At 46.7% G+C, this 24,582-nt stretch overlaps 1 protein-coding gene across 1 annotated transcript in view; it reads right to left on the reverse strand.

Moving 5' to 3' along the window:
- Dnah8 (dynein axonemal heavy chain 8) overlaps positions 1–24,582 on the reverse strand; it is a 253,171-nt gene that overhangs the window by 118,337 nt on the left and 110,252 nt on the right. The window contains exons 45-62 of the mRNA XM_085832623.1: positions 23,618–23,805; positions 22,123–22,209; positions 21,921–22,028; positions 20,536–20,670; positions 18,862–19,023; positions 16,548–16,794; positions 16,161–16,402; positions 15,566–15,706; positions 14,846–15,083; positions 12,050–12,192; positions 11,457–11,591; positions 10,697–10,819; positions 8,407–8,620; positions 6,790–6,899; positions 5,145–5,308; positions 3,851–4,043; positions 2,526–2,648; positions 1,027–1,157 (exon numbers count right to left, since the gene is read on the reverse strand). Coding sequence (XP_085688749.1) covers positions 1,027–1,157; positions 2,526–2,648; positions 3,851–4,043; positions 5,145–5,308; positions 6,790–6,899; positions 8,407–8,620; positions 10,697–10,819; positions 11,457–11,591; positions 12,050–12,192; positions 14,846–15,083; positions 15,566–15,706; positions 16,161–16,402; positions 16,548–16,794; positions 18,862–19,023; positions 20,536–20,670; positions 21,921–22,028; positions 22,123–22,209; positions 23,618–23,805 — 2,884 coding nt within the window. The remainder of the gene's footprint in view (positions 1–1,026; positions 1,158–2,525; positions 2,649–3,850; positions 4,044–5,144; positions 5,309–6,789; positions 6,900–8,406; positions 8,621–10,696; positions 10,820–11,456; positions 11,592–12,049; positions 12,193–14,845; positions 15,084–15,565; positions 15,707–16,160; positions 16,403–16,547; positions 16,795–18,861; positions 19,024–20,535; positions 20,671–21,920; positions 22,029–22,122; positions 22,210–23,617; positions 23,806–24,582) is intronic.

Raw genomic sequence — 24,582 nt, forward strand, 5'->3', positions numbered from 1 at the left:
TTTTAACTGATCCCTATTTAACATTTTCAGGGGGGGGGGGTTCAAGACAAGGTTTCTCTGTATAGCCCTGGCTGTCCTGGAACTCACTCTGTAGACCAGGCTGGCCTCCAACTCAGAAATCCGCCTGCCTCTGCCTCCCAAGTGCTGGGATTAAAGGCGTGTGGCACCACCGCCCAGCTATTGAACATATTTTAACTAATTTCTATTTAACATAGTTTGTGCTGTTGAATTGTTTAAAGATTTCATACATGAGTCCCGTGCTCCCTCCTCCCACCCCTCCCATGTCCTTCCTTCACACTCTCTCAATTTTTAATCTCTCATACTATAATTTTTATTCTCTGCTTTTCCCCTCTACCCCATCCCCCACCTCACACACACACACACACACACACACACACACACACACACACACACACAGAACCTGCCTTTTAGAGTTATTTTTACCTGTTGTGTTTCAGGCTGACCACTCTAACCAATCAGGAGATCTGTCCCTGGTGAAAGTAACCCTCCGTCTTCAGCAGCCACTGATCACCTGTAGCTCTTCACCTAGTGTTCTGGTCTTAAGACATTTCTCCCTATCCACATTGTCACGTCGACTGGTATTGTCACCATGCAGGTCTTTGCCTGTGTGTGTACAACTCATCCATAATCTGTGTACATGCTCTTACATGTGTAATACTTAAATAAAAGTTTACTACTCATCCATAATCTGTGTACATGCTCTTACATGTGTAATACTTAAATAAAAGTTTACTTAGAAATGGGGGGGAGGTCAGAAAGATGGCCCCACTAGTAAGAGTACCTGCTATTAACCCTGGCGACCTGAATTCAATCCTGCAGGACCACCATGGTGGGAGCAGAAGACAGACCCCTGAGTGCTGTGGCATGCCCATCTACACACACACACACACACACACACACACACACAAAACCTTCTGAGGAAAAGCAACACACCAAAGTGTCATGATTTCAAACATAAACATTTGACTGCGGGATAGCACGTCACTAGGTTTTATCCCAGCTCACCTGGTTAGTGTTATCTGAAATATCTGATACCCAGCAATAAAGGAGGCCAGTTTTGAGAGGCTCTGCTTTCCTGAGCCACCGACACCCACCAGCAATGCGTTCCCACAGGAGGTTCGAATGATCCGAGAGATCTGTGTTTGAAAGTTTATTGGAAAAACGGAATGCAAATGTTTATATATTCTTACACTCACGGGTCCAAAGTCTGACCAAGTGTTTCCAGACTACATCAGACTCTTTCCTTATAATGCTACATTTTGGGTTCTTGTTATTGTTTGAATGTATCACATTGTTTTATTTAAATCATTTTTTTTTCAATTTGTGTGTGTGAGTGTGTATGTGTGTGAGTATGTGTGTATGTTTGTATATGAGTGTGTGTTTGTGTGTGAGTGTGTGTGTGTGTGTGTGTGTGTGTGTGACATTGTGTCGGGGTATCCTTGGAGGTCAGAAGAGGACGCTGGATCCTCAGGAGCTGGAGTTACAGATGGTTATGAGCTACTCAAAATGGGTGCTGGGAGCTGAACTCAGGTCTACCGTAAAAGCAGAGCAAGTGCTGTTAACTACTGAGCTAGCTGTCGTTGCAGCCTCTTCAGTTCCTTCATTGTCTATATTTGCATCTGCTTTCATTCTCTTTAGCTTTGTAACTTCTGTGTGTTTATGTGCAAGTGTCATTACTGATTTTTCATTTATAATATTCAACATTTATTTCATTGGGGTGTGTGTGTGTGTGTGTGTACATGTTCAACCTTGTCTTTTTATCCCTAGGCAGCAAGATCCCCACATCAGGACTGTGGGGATGGCTCAGCAGATAAGAGTCCATGCTGTGGCTGAGCACTTGGGAGGCAGAGGCAGGTGGATTTCTGAGTTCAAGGCCATCCTGGTCTACAGAGTAAGTTCCAGGACAGCCAGGGCTACACAGAGAAACTCTGTCTTTAAAAAAAAAAAAAAAAAAAAAAAATCTTTGCTATAAAATCAAAGGGACCAGAGTTCAAATCCCAGAACCCATGTAAAAAGCCAGAGATGATCACACACTGCTGGCATTACGACAGGAGGATCGCCGGAGATGACTGGCTTCCAGAGAACCAGTATCAGTGAGAGGCCCTGTCAGGAAATGAGAGTGTGGTAAAGCAGGATACCCAACAGCCTCCCCTGGCCTCTGCGGGCTTGGCCACCCACACCTGCACACACAGTGATTAAGCAAACTTCTGAGAAGGGGCGTTTCTTCCCAGGCCATTCCAGCTTCCTCAGCGCATGGGGAGCAGTCAGAATCAGAACCCCAAAAGCTCTGGACCCAAAATCCACCTGCCCTTGGAAACCACATGCTGCTGTGTTAGTGGACGCATAAGCGTCCTCGGTGATCCACAGCTTTCAGAAACAGTGAGCTGTCAACCATGGCTGCTCTTCTCTGGTCTCCCTGGTGGGATGGGTGCTCCCAGGGTAATTCCCCTATGGAACTAAGTTTTGACGGCACTCGCACACAGGAAATAGACAGTCAATGGAACCTTAATGAGGTGAGTCATGGCGTCTTTAAAAAACACCAGGTCGAGAGATGTCCCTCGGATGATCTCGTTGAACTGCCTCTGGTAGAACTGAAGCTTTTCACTCAGGAATTCGAAGGACGGCACCTATGGGAAAGGGAACAAAATACTAAAGACACAAGGAAGTCGAAGGACGGCACCTACGGGAAAGGGAACAAAATGTTTAAGACACGATTTTCCTGTTGTTGATGTAGGAATTATCTCTTCTTTGTTTCTGGCCTGTGCTTCAGTAACTTAGCTTTTTGCAAATGTGTGGGACATTTTACAGTTTATGTGACCCAATTGACAGGCCTGTCGCTCAGAAGCAAGCCTTGCCTACCGTGGTTTACAGACTGTTCTTTTGCTTGGCCTGTGCGTTATGGTTATGTAGATGTGCAAGCTTCTACCCTCCCCACATTCACTTGGAATCCTGTTTTCATTTCATGAAATTTGCCTTTGTTCTGCTAATTTTTTTTCTTTCTGTGTGTTCCTGAATGGGCACGCGTGTACCATATGCATGTAGATGCCACTAGAGGCCAGTAGAGGGCATCAGATACCCTGATACTGGAGAGCTAGAGGGAATTGCCAGCTGCCATGTGGGTGCTGAGAGCTGAACCAGGTTCTCTGCACGTGCTTCTAACTGCTTAGCCATCCCCCCAGCCCAGACCTATTAATGTAGGGAAATGACATGTCTCTCTTTAACTCATTGAGGTTTTACATTAGTTCCTCCGTGTTTTATCTAGGAACCACAGATGTTGAACAAAACACTTTCTGAGTTTCATTTTCTACCTTGGGATGGTTGGCAAAAGCTAGCCAAACTTCTAAAATGGTGAAATGAACAGATGTTTTAGGCTTTGTGGAAATTTTACAATTTCTGTTGTGATCACTCCATTGCACTCTTGCAAAGAGGCTGCAGACAATGTATAACTAGTGTACATGACTAAGTTTCAATAAAACTTTACCTGGAAACTTTGAAAGTTGAATTCTATATAGCTTTCACAGTACTCTTATCTATTATCTACCTATATACCTGTCTGTCTGTCTGTCTGTCTGTCTGTCTGTCTGTCTATAGCTCTCTCAATTTAACACCCACTGAGTAGATTCCATACTGCTTGTGTAAGCCTGGGTGTTAGACCATCTCCCAGAGCATAGGTGGCCTCTCGGGACACTGAAGAAAAGCAATTCTCTCTTCCAGCAGCCATCAATTATCAATGGCTCCTTAACTGACACAGAACTTCATGAGTCCCTTCCCCATCCATCTAAAGAAAAATCAAAAAAAAATTTCCCCCAAACCTCTAGGAAGTAAGTACCAATTCGTAGATTTTGGGCACTTCAAACATAGTGTCTTCGGGTTCGTCACCAGTGGGCTCCGGCATATCTCGGAGAAAATCCACAAAGTACGGTTCAGGGAGGATATTGGCTGCGACCTCTGCGCTGATGTTTTCTTCCACTGCCCGAATGAGCTGTGAGTTGAACCACTGCTCGTCATCCGGAGTTATAAACCTGAAAGGAAAGGGTACTAAGGGGAAGGGAAGGGAAGGGAAGGGAAGGGAAGGGAAGGGAAGGGAAGGGAAGGGAAGGGAAGGGAAGGGAAGGGAAGGGAAGGGAAGGGAAGGGAAGGGAAGGGAAGAGCCACCTCTCTACACAATCCTGCACCTTCCTCACCTCAAGACAGGGTCACCTCTCTACCCAACCCTGCATCTTCCTCACCTCAGGACGGAAGCCCTATGCCCTCTATTTGGAGAAGGACACAGCTCCATTGCTTAGATGAAGCCAACGAATCATTTACGATCTGCAGGGCAGGTGAGCCTCGGTCACATGACCCTCACCTTATCAGGCTTACAGTGTCACAGAGGGAAGACTGTCACATCTGAAGAGTTCCTACCTGTGTGTTGGAAGTTGCAGTTCCCACCCTACAACTTCACGAGCCTGGTAGCATTACACACTTAACACAGATGAGAGAACTGGAGCTCGGGCAGAGGACTGAACTTTAATGGGGCAAGATGCAACCTCACCCATGCAAAGACTACAGTGTTTAGGAAATACACGTGGCTAAAATTTATCAGCTCTCTGGTAGTACCGTGGTCCAGGAAGATGAGGTATGGCAGCAGGTGCAGGGTGAACTACCAGAGAACTGACTGGCAGGTGGGAACCACCATTAATACTTTTCAAGCACAGGGGCTGTGAAGATGGATCAGTAGGTAGTGTCTGCTTCATAAATGGGAAGACATGAGTTTGGAGAGCCAGAACCTTTGTAAAAGCCAGATAGCCAGTACCTTTGTAAATGCCGGGCCTAGTAGCATAAACCTTGTTACCCTAGCTCTAGCAAGACTGGGACAGTAGGATCCTTGGGGTTCTTTGGAAGGTCAGTGTAGCTGAAGTAGTGAGCGAGGAATTCACTGAGAAGGCTTGCCTCCAAAACATAAAGTGCAGAGGAATCGAAGATACCAGGCGTTGACTTCTAGCCTCAGTAAGTAAGCGTGTGTGTGTGTGTGTGTGTGTGTGTGTGTGTGTGTGTGTGTGTGACACAGGAATCCTTATCCAATGGATCTGAGTGTAAGCCTCTCAGATCGCACGTGTAAAGCCCGAGGCTGCAGTGCACACCTGTCTGCGATCACTCTGTTACACTCGTGCTTGAAGAGCGACAGGAGAATGGGGATCGAGCTGCACTCTTCTGCTTTTATGGTTAACATCCCCTGCCAGATTCTCGAAAGGTCCCGGAGGTTGAAGATGTAATGAAACTTTGAAGGTGTGGGTAGCATCTTTACCTGGGGATGAGACACAAGGTGAGCATTCTCAATTTAATCCTCAGAGGAAAACAGCGGGGTAGAAATGTAGTCCTGACTATCCTATCCCATACATCCTATTTTAATATTTTTTTCTCTGCTTCTATTTTTTTTATGTGTTTTGCTAGCATGTGTGTCTGTGAGCCATGGTATACAGTGCCCAGTGAGACCAGGAGAGGGTACAGATCTGCCTGGGAATGGAGCTATAGATCGTGGAGATGCTGGGAAATAAAACCAAGTCCTGTGCATGAGCAGCCGGTGAACTTAGCCATCTCGCCAGCTCCCATCAACAGATGAGACCTGCTGAATAACTCAATAAATCAAAACCAAGTTCATATTTTTTTTGTCACAGCACAGTTAGAAAACAAAACATAAATAAGGTGCATAGGAGTTTTAAAGCCAAGAATCTGTCAGCAGGATGGATTCAAGACTAACAGACAAGACTCAGACACCAGCCCCTGCTCTGACACTGCTGTCCACATTCAACCAAGTCCCCTTTCCATGAGTTCCCAAGAGCCACAATGAACTATGGGAGAGATCATGCCTCATAGTGGCTAGCCTCACTAGCGTAAATAGATAAATGAGAGAACAGATACATAGATATACACAGCTATGTAGACGTGAGACTCTATCAGGGCAAACACTGAACATGAGCTGATAATCATACAGGCAAGAGTCGACCACACATTGAGACTCGAACACAGCTAGTTGACTGTGTGTGATTTATGCATGTGTAGTTGTTGCTGTGTGTGCGGGTCCATGTGTGCATGTATGTACGTGTGTGTAGAAGCCAGAGGTCGATATCAGGTGTTGTTTTCCACATGACTCCTGTTGTACTTGGAGATGAGTGATTTGGCAAGACTAGATGGCCAGCGAGCTCCTACGGTCCTACAGCCTCCACCTCCCAGAGCTGGGATCACAGGCATGCACCACAATGTTTGTCTTTTTTCCATGGATGCTTGGGATCCAAATTTAGGTCCTCACGTTTGCTCAACATGCATTGACTGGCTCAGCTATAGCCTCACCCCCAAGACTATCTTCTGCAGATTGTTACACTCAAAGTCAGATGATCAGAAACTTAACTCCCCTATCAATAACTCCCCTATCAATTCAGAAAATGCTTGCTTTAGTACCAAAGCTCTTTCCATACTGAAAAGGTATCCCAGGAATTTGTTAGTTTTGTTTTGTAAAGATGTACTTATTTTTATTTCATGTGTACCAGTGCTTTGTCTACATGTATATCTGTGTAACGTGTGTGTGTGTGTGTGTGTGTGTGTGTGTACTGCCTGCAGAGGCCAGAAGAGGGCACCAGATCCTCTGTGTGGAGTCAACAGACAGTTGCGGGCCACCAGGTGGGTGCCGGGAACAGAACTTGGGTCCTCTGCCAGTGCTACTAGTGCTCTTAACTGCTGAGCCATCTCTCTGTCACAAGTTAGTCATTTGTAATGAGCTGCATGGGTTACCTTGGTCCATTGCCACAGCACACGGCCGACTGAGACCAAATTCCCAATCATGTCACATATTTCAGGTCTGAACTTTCTACACGGGTCAAAGTATCCACAGCCGATAATTCCTGGGGAAAGGATCAGATGGAAGGCACACACTTAGTTTCTTTAAAAAACAGTTGTAAGGTGCCTGTTAGTTCTGAGTTGATCATTATGAGACTGACCACCCAGCAGGGGTTAGCAAGTCAGAAGTAGTCCAGCCACCCTTAGTGGCAATAGGAGATGTATTGAATCATCGTTAATTCTCCCAACAGCATTTCATTTTGGGCTATGACATAAGGTGGGGTCAGGTTTTAATGGCCTTCCCATAAAAATTAGTGACCATTCCTCCTTCTGTTGAAACTCTCCCCGCACCCTTCCCTTTCCCAGTGCCTGCCACACCAAGGAAATATGCCAGTCAGCTCCATATTTCACCATTTTTCATAGTATGTGTTGTAGATGCCAAATTTGGTGTCGATGATCTTAATTTTATTATTAACAGTTCAAAGGGCTAGTTGGGGCATGTGTGGAAGTGCTGACGTTCATTAGCCCAGATTTCCCTGATCATCCACATAAGGGTAAAATGCTTCCCCCTCCCTCTGTGTATGTGTGTGTTTGTGTGTGTGTGTGTGTGTGTGCATATGGGGGTACTTATATGTAGGTATGTATGAGTATATGTATGTATGTGTGTATATGCCCATATACACACACATACACGAGTGTACTTATATGTGGCCACATGTATGCATATGTGTGTGTGCATACAGGGGCACTTATATGTAGGTATGTATGAGGGTGTGTGTGTCCAGGCCAGAGGACAACCTCAGATGTTGTTCCTCAGAAGTCATACACCTTTTCTAAGACAGTTTCTCATTGGCCTAGAGCTTTCCAAGTAGGCTAGGCTGTCTGTCCAGCAAGCCTCAGGGTGCCCGAGCCTAGACCTCCCCAGCTTGGGAACAATGGGTGTCATCACACTTGGTTGGCTCTTTCTGTTGTTGTTGTTGTTGTTGTTTTAATTCTGGTTCTGAGGGATTGAACCCAGGTCCTCCTACTTGTGTGGCCAACACTTTACCAGCTTAGCCACCTCCTCAGTCCTTCCCAACTTCTCATGCCACATCTACGAGGTCCTCTCTAAGTATCTTTGAGTCTTAGAACAGGCTGTACACACAAGCCACCCTAGAGCTGGTATTTACCATCCACACTTCAGATGAACATTTTAGCTTTTAAGTAAATTTTTCATAGCTTGGGTCCATTACATGATTCAATAGAAAGAAAGAAAGAAAGAAAGAAAGAAAGAAAGAAAGAAAGAAAGAAAGGAAGAAAAGAGAGAGAAAGACAGAAAGACAGAAAGAGACAGAAAGAAAGAGAGAAAGAAAGAAAAGAAAGAAAGAAAGAAAGAAAGAAAGAAAGAAAGGAAGGAAGGAAGGAAGAAAAGAGAGAAAGACAGAAAGAGAGAGAGAAAGAAAGAGAGAGAAAGAAAAAAGAGAAAGAAAGAAAGAAAGAAAAGAAAGGAAAAGAAAAGAAAAGAAAAGAAAAGAAAAGAAAAGAAAAGAAAAGAAAGAAAGAAAACCCAGCAAGCATCTGGAGCACGCGTACCGAAGATTTTGTCGATAGACGTGTTGGAAGGCAGCGTGCAGTTGAACACGGTAAACTGCCTTTTTAAGCGCTGTGGGATGTCGTTCCGCCCTCCTCCAGGATGGATCATGGCTGCTATGAGCTGCACATCGACAATGGTGGTGAAGTCTCCAGGCTTGTCCAAGCTGTACATTCCCTCCATCTCCATCATCTGACGCACGATCTCATTGGTGATCTGAAATTCCATACAGCGGCATCTTTAAACATGCCCAACGCCTAGAAATACTACAGGGGAGATTATCAGAAAGCTCAAGGCACCTTCCATGGGAGCGGGTTCATGATTTTTGACCGGCACCTTCAGGGCAACCTGAATGACATGATACCAGCATGTGGTGTAGATCCAGTGTGGCCTTTGCTATATTGATAGAACAGATTTCCAAATAAATTTAAGTAGGCCGGTAGGTGTTAAATACCTGGTGTAGGCCAGTAGGTGTTAAATACCTGGTGTGCTGTCAACAGCACGCAGCAGTTACAGGTCTGAGCCAGGCAGTGGTGGCACGTGTCTTTAGTCATGGCACTTGGGAGGCAGAGGCAAGTGGATCTCTTAAGTTCGAGGCCAGCCTGATCTACATAGAGTTCCGGGACAGCCAGGGCTACATAGAGAAACCCTGTCTCTAAACAAAACAACAAAAAAGAGTTACAAGTCTGATTATGGCTGCTTCCCACGCTCACTCCCACCCTCACTCACACGCTCACTCACACGCTCACTCACACACTCACGTCAGATCAGCATGCAGAGTGGTCTCAGCCCCAGACCTTAACACTATGAACCATTCAGCGTGGTGGTCTGGAGGCTACAGACCTCTCTCTGCAGCTTCTAACACTGTCAACATGGCCTCTGTCTTAGAGGAAAACCGTCTTGCCTTTCATTTCTGAGGCACGATTCTTTCCAGCTTCCTCTGACGGCTTACAGATCACTCCTTAGCCATGATCTACCCACTGGCTCTCATATTTAGCGGTCTTCCAGGCCTCCCTTTCCTTCCCAGGATTCCAGGGACACCACCGCAACTCCACACTCTGAAGATTCTCAGAGCTGTGGCTCTGGTTCTAACTTCCCTTCTGAGACCCAACTCTGTATTCAAATTCCTTCTGGGCATCACCAAGGGGACAGCACATAAGCACCCCTAATGGAACAGTCTTTCACCCAACCGAGTATTCAACCACCGTGTGCCAGACTCTCTTTACACACACACACACACACACACACACACACACACACACGAGAATCTATCTTCAGGATGCATGCATCCTTGTGGGAGACGAGACTCATGAGTATATACTTATGCACAAATAAAAGAGCAGACTATAAATGCTTCCGAGAAAATAAAGCAAAGGAATGAAACACAAGGCTCCCCGGAGGGATGGCTCAATACGGAGAACAGCCCGATTCCTGTCAGGATACAGGGAGGCTGCTTCCTGAGTTATAGAAGACTTGCGGCCCTGTTGGGATATTTTAAGTCTGACACCCCCAGATGAACAAAAGGTTGAGAAGCCAGGAGCAGCTCAGCTCATGGACAGTAAAGGCAGGCTGGAGCTAAGCATGCTGCCTGCCACCTTTGACAACTGCTGAAGTCCTTCTGTCCTGAAGTAGAGCAGAAGCCAGGCTGGCTCTCCGGTGGCTACTGAGCTTCTGGTGGGGGTCCCAGAGCCGGGGTGGGGGAGCATAAAGAGCAAAGGTGGGGATAAAGAGCCATGCCTGGGAGACTCAAGCTAGACAGAGCTCACAGGGCTGTGTGGGGTCACTGAGAGTGAATCAGGAACATGCTGGATGCCAGCCACAGTGGTAAGGTCCTCCAATGGGGAGTGACTTGGGTTGACAGATGACGGCCGCTTGGGACCATGGTATAGAGTCCAATGAGTGGATGAGCAGAGGAGATGGGGCCTTTCGTTGGTTTGTTGACCATGGTTTAGCTATTGGGTAGTCATCAGAGAGGGGCCAAGTAGAACAAAATCAAGCTCTGAAGCAGGGAAGCCAGAAAGGGCATGAAATCAAGATGCCAAGTAGATGTGAGGAATCCTCCCAGCCCTCAGATGGGTTTCCAGAAGGAGACATCCAGGGGCTATGACTTAACTGCAGGTGGTGGCTTGTGATGGAAGACACTGGGCTGGAAGGAGGACTGAGCAGTCTCGAGTGCCTCTTTCGGAGGAGTCCATTTTGACACCCCGTACCCACCTTGGATGACACACAAGCTCCCGTAGCTCTAACTTCAGGGGAGTTGTATGCCAGCTACATGAAGTCCCTCAGACATACCTGATCTCCCCATTCGTTGATCACAGGCATATTAATATCATCAATAAACACCGTCATCTTCCTCCCTCCTGGGGGACCATAGGTGCTCCCCATCCTCTTATCCACGTAGCTTTCGATTGTCCTCTAGAGAAAGGGAGATGGCTTGACACATACACTGGATCTCAATCCTTGTGACTCGTTGTTTTCAAAATCGGAAGCAATTTGCTAACGTAACCCGGAAGTTCAAACCTAAACTCTTAAGTATGCAACCCTTGCCTTTGTAAAAACAAGTGACAGGAATGTTAACCACCAGTACACCAAAACGGATATGCTCCTGAGCCCGGCCTCAGCTTCGACACTAAGCCAAAGCACGCTACTTGGATCTAGCTTCTAGTTCAGTCGTGAGAGAAGCAGACGTGGGTCTGGAGAGAGGCCTCGGGAATAAAGAGAGCTTACTGCTCTGGCAGAGGATCAGAGTTGGTCCATAGCAACCACACGGCAGCTTACAAATGCCAGTTTGAGGAGATCTGGCACCTGCTTTGGGCCTCCTCAGGCTCCTGCATGCATGCCTGCATGCATACGGCACACATAAACTCATACATGTGCATGTGTGTGCATGTGCACACACACACACATACACACATTAAAAAAAAAAAAAGAGGCAAATTTCACGGGTGCTAACTGAATCCCCAAACCCATGTTTGGAGTGAGTGCCTTTTATGAGAACCGCCACTTTTAAATTTTTAGTCCGCTCATTTCCCCAGCGAATGACAGGTCCTACCTGAAACATCATTGGCTCTGTAGCAGAGGAAAAATTTAGACTCTTGGACAGCTGCACTTCAGGGTCGTATTTCTTCAGGTACGCCTTCACCATTACCGTTTTTGCAGTGCCCTGTTCTCCTGTGAGCAAAACCGCCTGCAAGTGTGAAAGGGCCGGGCTGAGGGGGGCCATCCTGTGCTCAGTACCAAACACTGTATGACGTTACCTACTGTTACTCACCACCCCAGGAGTACAGACTCCACTTGTTGCTTGTTTTCTACAATCACACCCACATTTCGGTCTCTCCCAGTGAAATTAACATTTAGGGAAGAAAAAAAAAAAAGAAAACCTCACACAGCAATACTGAGATGCAGGAAGAGAATTCGGATACCTATCTGCATGCTCACTGGAATAGGGATGAGAGTCTGGAAGGCCACACCCACATCCCTCATCAGGCCAGGGGAGACGGAGAGGAAGAACACTGTGGAACCTGGACCACTGTCAGAGTGTCTCTCCACAGCGACATACCCTCTGGGCCCTTGTGTTGGGATTTCCATTTTCAGTCTGTGGTATATGAAAGCAAACGTGTTTCTTACACGGTCTGGGACACTCACTTTGTGCTGTTTCGCGATCGTGTCTATCAAGAAGTTGGTCCTGATGTTGTCCACGTTTGGAACCAGGATGGAAGAGTACTCCGGAATGCTGTCCGTCGGATAGAAGTATGGCTGGAGTCTCTTGTTCCAGTGTTCCCAGTCACCTACACGGCAGGTAGAATTCCGTCGTAATCAAAATGTGTCATCGACGGTCACGTTACATGATAGGGACTGTCGCTCAGATCATGCAAAAAGTTAAAATGCTTTCCCAATACACTGATAAATCTGCTTATCTAATGTCCCCCCTTTTCATTCTTACCAGTGGCTACTTATTCTCCTGTTTATTTCTTTCATGTACCTTTGCGTGTATGTGTGTGTGTGTTTATGTGAGTATGCATGTCGGGGTCAGAGGGTAGCCTCAAGTGTGACTTTCCTTCGAGTGTTGTCCACTATGGATGTTTTTATTTATCTATTTTTTGTTTGTTTTTAGACAGACTATCCCGCTGGCCTGGGGCTCAACACTAAGGCTAGACAGGGTTGGCCGGTGAGCACCACAGATCCTCTTGGCTCCCTTTCCCCCAGAGATGAGATTGCACGTACACATCCCACACCAGATTTCTACGTCAGTTCTGGGGGTGAAACTCAGGCCCTCTCACATGGTAAACTGACCATTACCACTGAGCCTCTCTTCCAGGTCCCCTGAGACCGCTAACGGGCTTATCGCTTTCATTGATCTCTACAAAGAACTACCGTTTGGTTTCTCCCCCTCCCCCCAATTTAGCTTCTATTTCATTGATTTCTGTTTTAATCGTTGCTCTTTCTTCTGTGTGCTTTGGGATTAACTGAAGCCTTTATTCTTTTGCGATATGGACACAGATTGCTAGAGTCTCTCTCTTCTGAAGGTTATACAGTGTTGCTGTAAATGGTTCTCTGATCTTGAAAAAGAAGATAAACTCTGCTTGCTTGAGAGGGGGCTGTTCCACAACTGTCAGCTCAGTTCAAAGGTGAGGCCCCTGTACCTTCCTGGAATCACCTGTCTGCATCCTAGCGTTTGTCCCATGCATCCGTCATTGCGGTTTCCCTGTTTGTGGATTTGTCCTCCAGTCTCCTCTGGCTCCTCCTCCCTGTGCGGGTCCCTCTGCTGTGGCATTACCTCTTAAAGCCCTTAGGGGCCTCTTCCAAATCAACCCCTTCCAGCCCTGTTGAGACGGGCGGGTTCCGGTGGGGTTTCCCTAAGTGCCTGCTGGAAGCCTCCTTCTCTTTGTTATGGGGTTCCCTTCTGCCTTTGCCCAGTGTCTAAATGACACTGGTCTATACACCATGCTCCACTTGCTGTTGCTAGAGGCTCAGACTCTAATTCCATCTGTCCTGAAAGCAGGGACTTCTAAATCTAAGAATGGAGTCTCTCCCAAAGTGCTGATGTCCAACGATAACAAGAACTCCCCCTATATATATATATATATATATATATATATATAATGTGTACACATATTTACATGTATATGTATATGTTTATACGTATATACATACTATACACATACAAACCATATACATAGGCACATAGAAACATACATATATACACAAAAACATATATAATCAGAGACATAGACACACATTCAATATATACAGATATACACACACACACACACACAAGGATGAGATAACTTTTGGTTCACTTCATAGGCACAGATGCTCAGGCATATAAGTTCTATCAGCACAAACCATTTAGAGTGGTAAGACTGGAAAGAATCCACGAGATGGCTCAGCAGCTAGAGGGGCTTGCAACCAAGCCTGACAATTTAAGTTCAGTCCCCAGCACCACAGGGGAGGGAACCAAGTCCCACAAGTCATCCTCTGATCCCTACACTTGCACAGGGACACAATCCCTCTATCTCAGTCCTTTGAGGAAGGCCATCCCAAACACAGACGTGTGCCCCGTCTCATTGGCAAGGCTCTGCCGCCCTCAAAGGTGCCAAGGAAACTCAGAAGCTCATTTGGCCCTTTGCAGCATCGCGTGGGCCCAGCTGCCCAGTAGGCAGCTTTGGGAAGAGAGTTAGGGAATCTTTTTCTTAAAGACACTGAGAACAAGCCCTCTGACTAACAGTTCCACCTCCCCACCCCCGCTCCTGCTCCCTGAGCCCTCTGGAGATTCTTGGAAATGCACAGCAAATTACTCCTCAAGTAGGAGTTAGGTTGTGGCCTGTGTGCTAAATCAAAGGCTGCGGCGTGCCTTCTGCTTACTCTCTCGTTGTTTTTCTCTCCCATCTTCCCTCCTGTCCTATTTCTCCTTTTAATATAGCCACACAAACACGCCGTTGCTGCTCTGGAGGTTTGGAGAAGCAGCAGAGGTAAATATAGGAGCCAGGGCAGGATCTTTGGTTGCTTTGTTCTCTCGGAGGCTTGGGAGCAGTTCGAGCCTGGTTCTGGATAAAAGCATTGAGTCGAAGGGCACTGATTTAAAGGAAAGCTGAGCGGGGCCAGGGGGAATGCCCTGTCCACTGGGCTCCCTCTATTCGCACTGACATGGGCAACAGAGGTGGTGGGACCCCTCTGTTGTGTGTGCTTCCCTGTTACTTCCTAAGCATTAGAAGCAGGTGATATGCCGGGAGCTGTTTCTCCCAGCCGATCTTCCTTAGACCACTCCAAGTGGAGAAGTCAGGATGGTCACCCTCAGCACAGCTGATATGTAAAAATCCCACCTCTGGCTTATTGTTAAAACATCTTTGTAGTTAGATTCCCGGGTGGCCTTAGCTCTCAACTCCTTGGCCGTTTGTATTTTCAGGTCACTTTGTTTGAACCGTACTTGGCCGCACTTACCGTAGTCGGTAACGTAGAACTCATACATAGTCTGGTGGGAGCCCCTGGGTATCTCCGGCAGGTTTAGCTTGCTCCCATGACCTCGGAGGAAGACTTCCATTTTTTCCCTGCTATCCAGTTCCAAAAGGGCTCCCAGGCTCCACATCAGACCAAACACAAACAGCTTGTGGAGGTGGTCCCCGGACGAGACGCCACCTTCTTCTTTGGAAGGGATTAAACCTTCCAGGAGATTGAGAGACTGGAAGAGATTTCAGATAAGATCCATTTTTTTTTTTTGAAAGGAGAAAATGGAAAGCAAGACGGGGAAGAGAAAAGAAAACAGAAATAATTTCTCAAGACACAGCCTGATGAGTGTCCTTGCGGTCCCCAGTGTTAGAGGACAGATAAAGCTTCGGTCGGGCTGTGTGACCGACGGAAGTGAGGAATGAGTTGGGAGCCCGCAAGTGTGGGTTCTACCCCAGCTCCTGTGACTGGGTCTGCTTTCCCCATCTAAAAAGTAAAAGACCTCCTCTGTGGCTTCTGGCTCCAAAGTTAGATTACTAGCGTGCGGATTCATCCCTCCTTCTCTGGGGATTCAAATCTCAGCGCCCTCACCCCCAAGCCACTTAAAAAGAACCCCTAGACTATAGGACCTCCTATACTAGGTGCCCCATGAGGCGGCCGAGTTGAAAGCTTCAGGTGTTTTAAGAAGGGTGGGTACAGAGCAGAACAGAGTCTAACCTGCGTGATGTAATTACACTCCAGGAGCTGCATCTTGGGGTTGAGGCTTAGTTTCATGTATGTGTACGCGTCTTCAAACACCTTATCATACAGACTCAGGAAGACAGAGCCTTCCTGCTGGGTGCGCTTCTTCAACCATGCCTGAGGTCAAAGGACAACATCTAAGTACTAGGGAAGTGTGGAGCTGCCAATGCAACTCTGTTGATCAAGTGCTTGCTTGTCTTGCAAGCTCGGAGACGTGAGGTTGATTCCCTGAACTCACATCAAAAAAAAAAAAAAAAAGCCGGATATGCTGGCATGTGCTTATGATACCAGTGATGGGGTTTGGGGAGGAGGAGGAGGGGACAAGCAGGTCCTTGGGACTCACTGGGTAGTCAGCCTAGCCTCCTTGACAGATTCCAGGCCATTGAGAGACACTATAGACAAAGTAAAAGAAGTGTGGATGGTAAGGTGGCTTAAAGAAAAACACCTGAGGTTATCTAATGGCATCTGCATGTACCGGTACACAGGGCTATCTGCACACACACGTGTACACACGTAAGTAAAAATGAGAAGAGCAGAGACCTGTAGACCCTGGCCTGTTTCCGGTCCCCACCTGTAATATCGGCCTCCAGCTGAGAGCCGAGCTGCTGATGTATACCATGCCCATCCTTGACACCGTGGCAGGAGAGGCGTTCTCAATGTTGTGCACCTCAAACAGCAGCTTACAGGTAGGGGCCATGGGGATGCGGTCCCCGTTAGCCAGGGTGAGCGTCTTGTTATCGTCCAACACGGAGTTTAAGTTCTCAATCCAGATGGCATCCACGGGGCCGTCTAGGATGAGGAAAATATTCTCACCTGCAAACGAGGACGGGGAGTAGGGGAGGATTAGATCGGTTTTTTCTGTCCACAACTAATGAAAAACGGGAAACTGAGCAAATGCAAGGTCTGAGCTAATAAGCTCGCAGGGAAAGAGTGAACTCGGAGGGAGGCCCGTGCCTACCCTTTTTAGCTTTTAATGTCTTCCTCCACAGAGTGGAAAAGATCCCATCTGTCCAGTCGTTGGTGGCTGTATCCAGCCTGCCGAACATCTGAGGCGCAGTAATCGCCTTTGGATTCATTCGCATCTCTCTGTGAGGCCTCCCGCACTCCGTTAATGATTTCATCAGAATTGTTATGACCGTCGTCTTCCCGGAACCGCTGGGCCCGAGGGTCATCAGGCCATGCCGTACCAGAGAGGTCTCATATAACTACACCATCAAATGACACATTGGGAAACGTAGGATATTAGTCTCTGGCTGATGTTTGTGTGTGTGCCCTAGCTGAAATTTTAAAGGCTTATAATAATATCTAAGTGTCCTTTGTTTCAGTGGATTTGGGAAGCAAAACTAGTGTCGCGTTGAAAAAACAACATAGGTGATAAAGTAATGATGTCATGGGGCTTGAATTACATTTTGCAAATAATTATTAATTCAGGATCTGCTTTCTGCCTCATGTGACATGGGTGGGTGGGTGGGGGTGTGTGTGCGCGCGCGCGTGTGCTGTGTGGTGATGTCGCCCCCCAGTGGTGGAAAGCAGCAGCGCACAGCATCTCTGTAAAGATCTAGGGTGCCCCTGAGCCTCTGGGTCTCCAGAAGCACAGCTTGAATAAAGATTTTTGCATGTGGAAGTGATTTGCTTGGGGAGAGCCCTCGGGAGATACAAAGAAGGGTGTGGCTATAACAGTCCCAGGGATGGGAAGACAGACCGGGGTAAGATGCAACGGAGGACAGCTACAGCAGGCAGACAAGCATGACCCCACCAGGGACTCTCCACCTGGAAGCAGAGGGACCTGCCTTCCCCTCGCCCAGCCATCCTTCCTTGAGGGGATGGTACTTGGGAGCAATAAGTGCTCGGGAAATGCCTGCCCCTGAGCTCACACACAAAGTGCCTTCAGTCTTCTGTTTGCTCCGAGAACAGGAAGCATACATGGGTACATGGGAGTGGGAGAGAGGATTTAAGGAGGCATACTAAGAACACAGCAGAGAGTGGGCTGTGGACATAGCTCAATCAGGAAGGGCTTGCCTAGAGTACGTGATGCCCTTGGCTTCTGATGCACCATGTAAGGTGGCACACTCCTATAAGCCCAGCACTCCAGAGACAAAAGCAAGTGGGGGGAGGGTCAACAGGTCAGGGCCATCCTCGACTATATAGGAAGTTCTAGGCCAGCCTGGGCTAAAGATCTAATGTAGTTGAGCCATAACACATGTTTACACTCACATATATGCACATCCATGCACACACACACACACACACACACTTGTAGTGAGAGTTTTGGCTTCTTTAACCACCCAGTGACCTTATATGAATGTTTTTGTTTTAGTCTCAGGTATGGGGTATGGGCCTGCTTCAATCTGTCCACAGCTGTTAACTATGATTGTCTCATCCTCGGATCAGGGCAAGGGCAGTGGCATGGTTTTTGCCAGCTGCAGATAGTTTCATTCTGGGAACTCTGAGGAGGGCATAAATGCCTGAGCCCTAAGAGAGGCAGGAAGAATAAGGAGGAGGAGAGGGAGGAGAAGGAGGAGGGAGAGGAGGAAGAGGAGGAGGAGGAAGAAGACAACTGCTGCTTCCTGCAGCCCCCTGCTGTTCCTGCTTGCTCTTGTGATGGTTTGACAAGAAGCTGGAGCTCTCCTGACTGTGAAGATCAGACTGGCCCCAAGGAACACAATGCCCCTCTCATCTTCAGGAAGTAGTCTAAAGAGGTCTGTGCCCCCTCGCCCCTGTTACTTTCTCTTTCTCCTCCTTAGTGTTGGGGGCTGGAAGGGATCGTGGAGGAATAAGGGTCGGAAGGGAGGTAGACTTCTAATAACCCAATAAAATGACAAAGCAATTATGCCAATAGATGCTCATACACACACCTGCACACCGCATGTACACACACACACACACACACATAAAAGCAAAGGAGCAGACCCAGGTTCCTCAAGCTCTAGGGCCGTCCCCTTGAAGCGTCTGCTGCAGGTAATACTGCCAGGCCCACAGCAAGAGGCCTGCTGGGCCGTGCCTCCCCATCCCAGCTATCTCCCACTCCTGTAACCATCAGCCTTCTCGGGAGGGTGAAGTAACAGCCAGACTAAATGACTGCCTGATTGCCGCACGACAGGGCAAATTCCCTCTTTCCTAAGACAAACGCAACCCCTGAGGATTCGCCGTATGATGATGGAGACCTGGCATCTTAACTCAGTTTCAACATTCACATCCGGTAAGTATCGTGGGGTGAGATCCCACGTCGTGACCTCTGACGGGCACTCGCTGTGGGTTTCCGATGCCCTTACCTGCACTAATTTGAGGTTCCAGGGTGGGTGGTTTATCAGACCTTCTAGGTTAACCTGGTTGTCCACCGCAGCTTGCAGTTCCGCGTAAGTACTGCTGTCCAGTTGTAACCCCGGAAACAGGTCGTTGATCAAGCTGAGGAACAGGGGTTCATCTTCGTCAACCTAGGAGGGCAGACATGAGCACAAGCGTACTCAGTCAACAGTCGTCTCTTAGCTAAGTAGGATATAGGCACCCTGCCCCCAATGACTTCATCCCACAGTGGCTGGAAATCCCCATCCAATCAGCATCCTGCCTTTATTTTTAAGGAGTAGGTTTGCGTAAGCTGACCCCCTCCCCCAACACTTGGTGTGCTGTGTCTTTAATACGCAGATGGCTGTGTTCCCAACTTCCAGTCCCTTCTCAACTTCTATCCTCTGGAGCTCCCTCGGTACTTTTTATTTTATGATTTATTTTTATGTATATGTCTGTGACTGTGTGTGGATATGTAGACCTGAATGCAGTTACCCACAGATGCCAGAAGGGGGTGTAGGATCCCCTGGAGCTAGAGTTGGCAGTTTTGAGCCTCTTGGCATGGGTGCTAGAAACTGAACTCTGATCTGTTGGAAGAGCAGCAAGTGTTCTTAATCACTGAGTACTCCAACCCCCAAACACACATACACACACATGCACACATCACACACACATACACACATGCCTCACTTATCTCACACACGCAGTCAAACATACATATGCACACTCACACACACATTTACACACATACACACTCCACACTAATACTGACACACAGTCACACACACGCATGCTCACACACATTTACACACATATACTCACACATACACAAACATACAAGCACATAGACACACTCATACACTCACACACATACATACACACACATAGACACACTCAGAGAGACACACACTCACAGACACAAAGAGACACACACACCACACACTGATCTGACACCCTCCTCTGACCCATGTAAGCATACACACACACACACACACACACACACAAATGAAAGAAACAGGTAGAAAGGAGATTTTGAGCACACACACACACAGCATAGAGTTCTCATAGTTCCTTGTGAGCCCAGAGCTTCATGCTTAGAATGTGTCACTCTGTGGACAATACTAGAAACCTACACTGATGAGCTGTTAAGATGACACGGTGGACAAAGACACTGGTTGCTAAGAGAGACAACCTGAGCTCAGTCACTGGGAGCCACCTGGTAGGAGAAAAACCAACTCCCAAAACTTGTCATCTGAGTTCCACGATGTGGTACTCCACACATGCATTTACACACATGCACGTGCATGAACACATATGGCAATGTAATTTTTAATTTTTAAGGGGGCTAGAGAGATGGCTCAGCGGTTAAGAGCACTTGCTGCTCTCACAGAGGACCACACGGTCGAATACTCACAACCAACCCTAATTCCAGTTCCTCCATACACATACGGGGTAAACGGATAAACACATATGCAAGGAACAAAAATCATACACCATAAATAAGAATTTTAAATTCAAAAACAAGTTTAAGGTAAAGTGGACTGGAAACTTGGAGCAGAAGCCCTCTCTCTCTCTCTGAGGCCCTGGTTTACCATACACGACCACAGGGGAGGCACTGTCGCTGTATGTTGGCAAAACGCACCAAGATCTGAGTTCACACTTACCAGTTTGGAAAGGTTCATGTCTCGTAGCCCTCTCATGACCGTGCTTAACTCACTGTCTTCTGGCCGAGCTCTTTTCTGAGACCCAAGGGTCCTCAGCACAGACAGGATATTTCTCAGTCCAAAGTCATAGTGGACCTAGGGCAGGGGAAAGAGAGAGCAAAGATGCGTCATTGAAAACTTCCAATACACTGCTGCCATTGGTGAGTGGCCATGTTGGAAGTGTTGACAGCTCAATTCATCTTCCTTCCCTTTGAGTGAGGAGAGGAAGTGTTTCTGTCAGAAAAAAAAAAGCGAGGTGACAAGACAGGATTCAAACCTGATGTCTGTTTCCAGAATAGGACAGCTGAATGCAGTCTGAGAGGCAGACAATAGATTTTAAATGCAGAGCCTGTAAGTTACACATTGACAATTCCGTTTACATGGCATCCTTGAACTAACGTCTCAGATGGAGAAGAGGATCGGTGGCTTTGACAGCTTAGTGATTTGGGAAGAGGGGAGGTCGAGAGTACAAAGACGTGGCAGAAGCGAACCTTGTAATATATATGAGTGCTGGCTGTTGATTGTGGTGGGGCTACATTAATCTTCATGTGTGATGTAAATGCGTGCGCACACACACACACTCCAAGAGTGCATATAATTGGCAAAACTCTTGAATTGTATCGCTATGCTCTAGTTACAAGATGTTGATACTGGAGAGAGTGGGGTGAAGGGTACACATCTTCCTGGACAATCCCCGCCCCAATCCCCAAGAATCTCCAAGTATCTCTGAATTAAAACATCTGTAAACAGGTGCTCAATGAGTCAAGTTCATTGTGCATATATTTAGGAGTGACTCCGTGTGTTTGTTTAATCTCACCGATTAGCATCTATCAAGGTAAAATAGCAAAGTTAAAATCTAGACTCAGAGGGCTGGAGAGATGGCTCAGCGGTTAAGAGCACTGACTGCTTGCTCTTCCAGAGGTCCTGAGTTCCATTCCCAGCAACCACATGGTGGCTCACAACCATCTGTAATGGGATCCGATGCCCTCTTCTGGGGTGTCTGAAGACAGCTACAGTGTACTCATATAAATAAAGTAAATAAATCTTTAAAAAAAAATCTAGACTCAGCAGCTGGAAAGACAGATCCGGGGTTAAGAGAACACACTGCTCTAGAACCCGAGTTCAGTCTCAGGACCCCAGTTCAGTTCCCAGGGACCCATATCTGGCAGCTGCCAAGCAGTTAGCTATGAGTCTAACTAAGATAAATCTGATGCCCTCTTCTTGACTCTGTGGGTACCACACTCTCAGACACATTCCCACACATGCATACACATTAATTAAAAAAAAAAAAGAAATGGGAACAAAAACCTAAATTCTTTACAGGAATAATAAATATGCCTTCTTACCTGTTTAGTAAGCTGCTCTTCGCAGAGTTTATAGAGAACATAAAACTTTTGCGCCAAGATAACATTTTCAAGAAAGCCACAGCTAGCAAGCTTAACTCGCATAATGATCTACAGGTTAACACAGTGAGACATTGGTAAACAACTTCAGTGGGAGAAAACAAAGTAAAGAACATACATTATTCTTACAAGTCCTGGGACGTACCTGCCGATCAGGAACCATCATTGCAACTGTTCTAAACTGGATTTTTAAGTTTTCTGGCAGTTCCTGGCGCCCAGCATATCCAGGGTTCTAAGAGTTAGGATATATTTGATTATTGGTTCAGTTTTTATTTCCTGGACATAAACACATCTCAGGCATATTCTGAGGCAGTACACAAAAATATTAGGTTTATAAAATGCCCTTGCTTTCTAAAAAAATGAATATTGGTCCATCCAATTTAATATATTTTTATTGTATATTTAATGTAAATTCACATCATACCTTTTAAAAATATACCCCAGCTTCAATTCGTGATCAAAGTCACACACAGTTTGCACAGCAAAAAAAAAAAAATTAAGCACCTGTGCGTGCCCACTGGTTTAAAATGTAGAACAGAGCTGAATGAATAGACCTGAGCAATTATGATATAAAATATGTTATTAAAGGGGAGGGCCTGGAGAGATGGCTGAGTGGCTCAGAGAACTGGCTGCTCTCCCAAAAAAATCCAGGTTCGGTTCCTAGCACCCACATGGTGGCTTACAACCAGCAGTAATAATTGAGAGACTGTGTTTCAAAAACTAAGGTTATCAATACAGAAAGACTCCTGATACTGACCTCTGGTCTCTACATACCCATACACGGGTGCATATGCAAGTATGTGTGTGCACAAACCTGCATGCACCGCACACATGCACATACAGACACACACAGAGACACATGCATACACACACACATACACACACTCACACACAACAGGACAGCTAGTTTCTCTTATTGGCTGTGTGATTTGAGCCTGCAGTACCTCAGCCAGAAGATGTTATTCAGAGAATACTGGAGCTCTAGAATGAGACAGAGGGCCATTGGCGTTATCCTATCTGTCTGCTTCTATAATCCCCTCCAGGCCCCATTGTGGGTAGGTGTAGTTTGTCCCATGAGACCTGGGTGTGTCCTTTCTGGACAGAAACTCCAAGCCAGGGCATGATTTTTTTTTTCTTTTTCTTTGCTATAGCATTCAACAATGACTGAGACAGTGGCCACCTGATTGGCCCAAAACTAGAAGTAAGGATAGAGCCTGGCCTCTCAGCTCCCATCCTTGTCAACCCATAGCAAGTGTGAGGCATGAGAAAGAAAAAAATATCTTTGTGGTTTTAAGCAGCTCGCATTCGTAAATGCTGCTCTTATAGAAGGCCAGGAGTTCAGTTCCCAGTTCCCGCAGCAGGCAGCTCATGACTACCTATAAACCTCAGCTCCAGGGGAAGTTAGCGCCCTCTTCTGGTCTCCTACAGGCACCTACACTCACATGTATACACACACACACACACACACACACACACACACACACAGAGGCAGACATGACTAATTTAAAAATCATTTTTTATACCCACATAAAGAGAGAATCCATGACTTCTGGCTCACTTATCCTATAATACAAAGACTGGCCTATTTCTATCTACAACAATTAAGCTCTCCAACTTGCACTTAAAACCCGTGTACTCACCATGGTTAGGAAGATTCCGAATTCTGGATTTAAATCCACGCAATCGCCATCTGAGAAGATGAACTGTTTTTTCCTCTCTTTCCTCGCTGTCAAAACTATGTAAATTTGTTGCGCCGCCACAGATAAAACAGGCAATTCAATTCTATTAAACTCATCAAAGCAACCCCAGGAACCGGACTGTGCAAGACCTGGCAGGAGGAATAGTTAATTTGTAAAGTTTCACTCTGCGAGGCGCCTTCTCCACCGAGATCATTTCTCCAAAGTGCTCCCCAGCAATTACGTCTAAACGCAATTTATGTGAAGTTTCACGCTGGGCTGTTTATGAAGGTGTATTTCATCCTTGTTATGGGAATTGTTTAATTACTCGCTTATCATCACCCAAGCACAATGAAAATGGGATGGTATCAAAGGAAAAGTGCAAATACATCGTTGTGGGCAGGTTTCCTGAAAGGTGGTGACATCACACTGTCTATAAGGACCGCCTTCCGTGAGGACGTCATTGTGATGACATCACATCCCCTCTGTAAGGACCACCTTCTGTGAGGACGTCATTGTGATGACATCACACCCCTCTCTGTGAGGACTGCCTTCCATGAGGATGAAGAGGGTCAGCTCCTGAGTCTCTGGGGAAAACAGCAGGATAAGGGACATCCCTCCGCTGGGTCAATCTGTCTGTTTTCTTTTATTACAGCGAGATAAGAAGGTCAAGGGGTAGGATGAGAGAGAAAGTGGCCAGAGGGGTTTTTATTTCTTTCTTATGAAAGCAAACACCCAGACAGACCTGGAGGGCACGAATGCTGTTCCTTGTCAACTCTCTAAGGACAAAGACCTTCATCACCTGCAGCTGTGTGAAAAGCTTTCTTTCTTTCTGCATTATCTGCCCATCTTCTCTCCCTCTTCTCTTGGGGATTCCCATCCCGAGAATCTGGGGAAGTTTAAATCTGTCCCTCTAACCTGCATACTAT

This window comes from Mus caroli, unplaced genomic scaffold, assembly GCF_978045245.1.
Source record: "Mus caroli unplaced genomic scaffold, Mus_caroli_1 scaffold_18, whole genome shotgun sequence".
Lineage (NCBI taxonomy): Eukaryota > Metazoa > Chordata > Mammalia > Rodentia > Muridae > Mus > Mus caroli.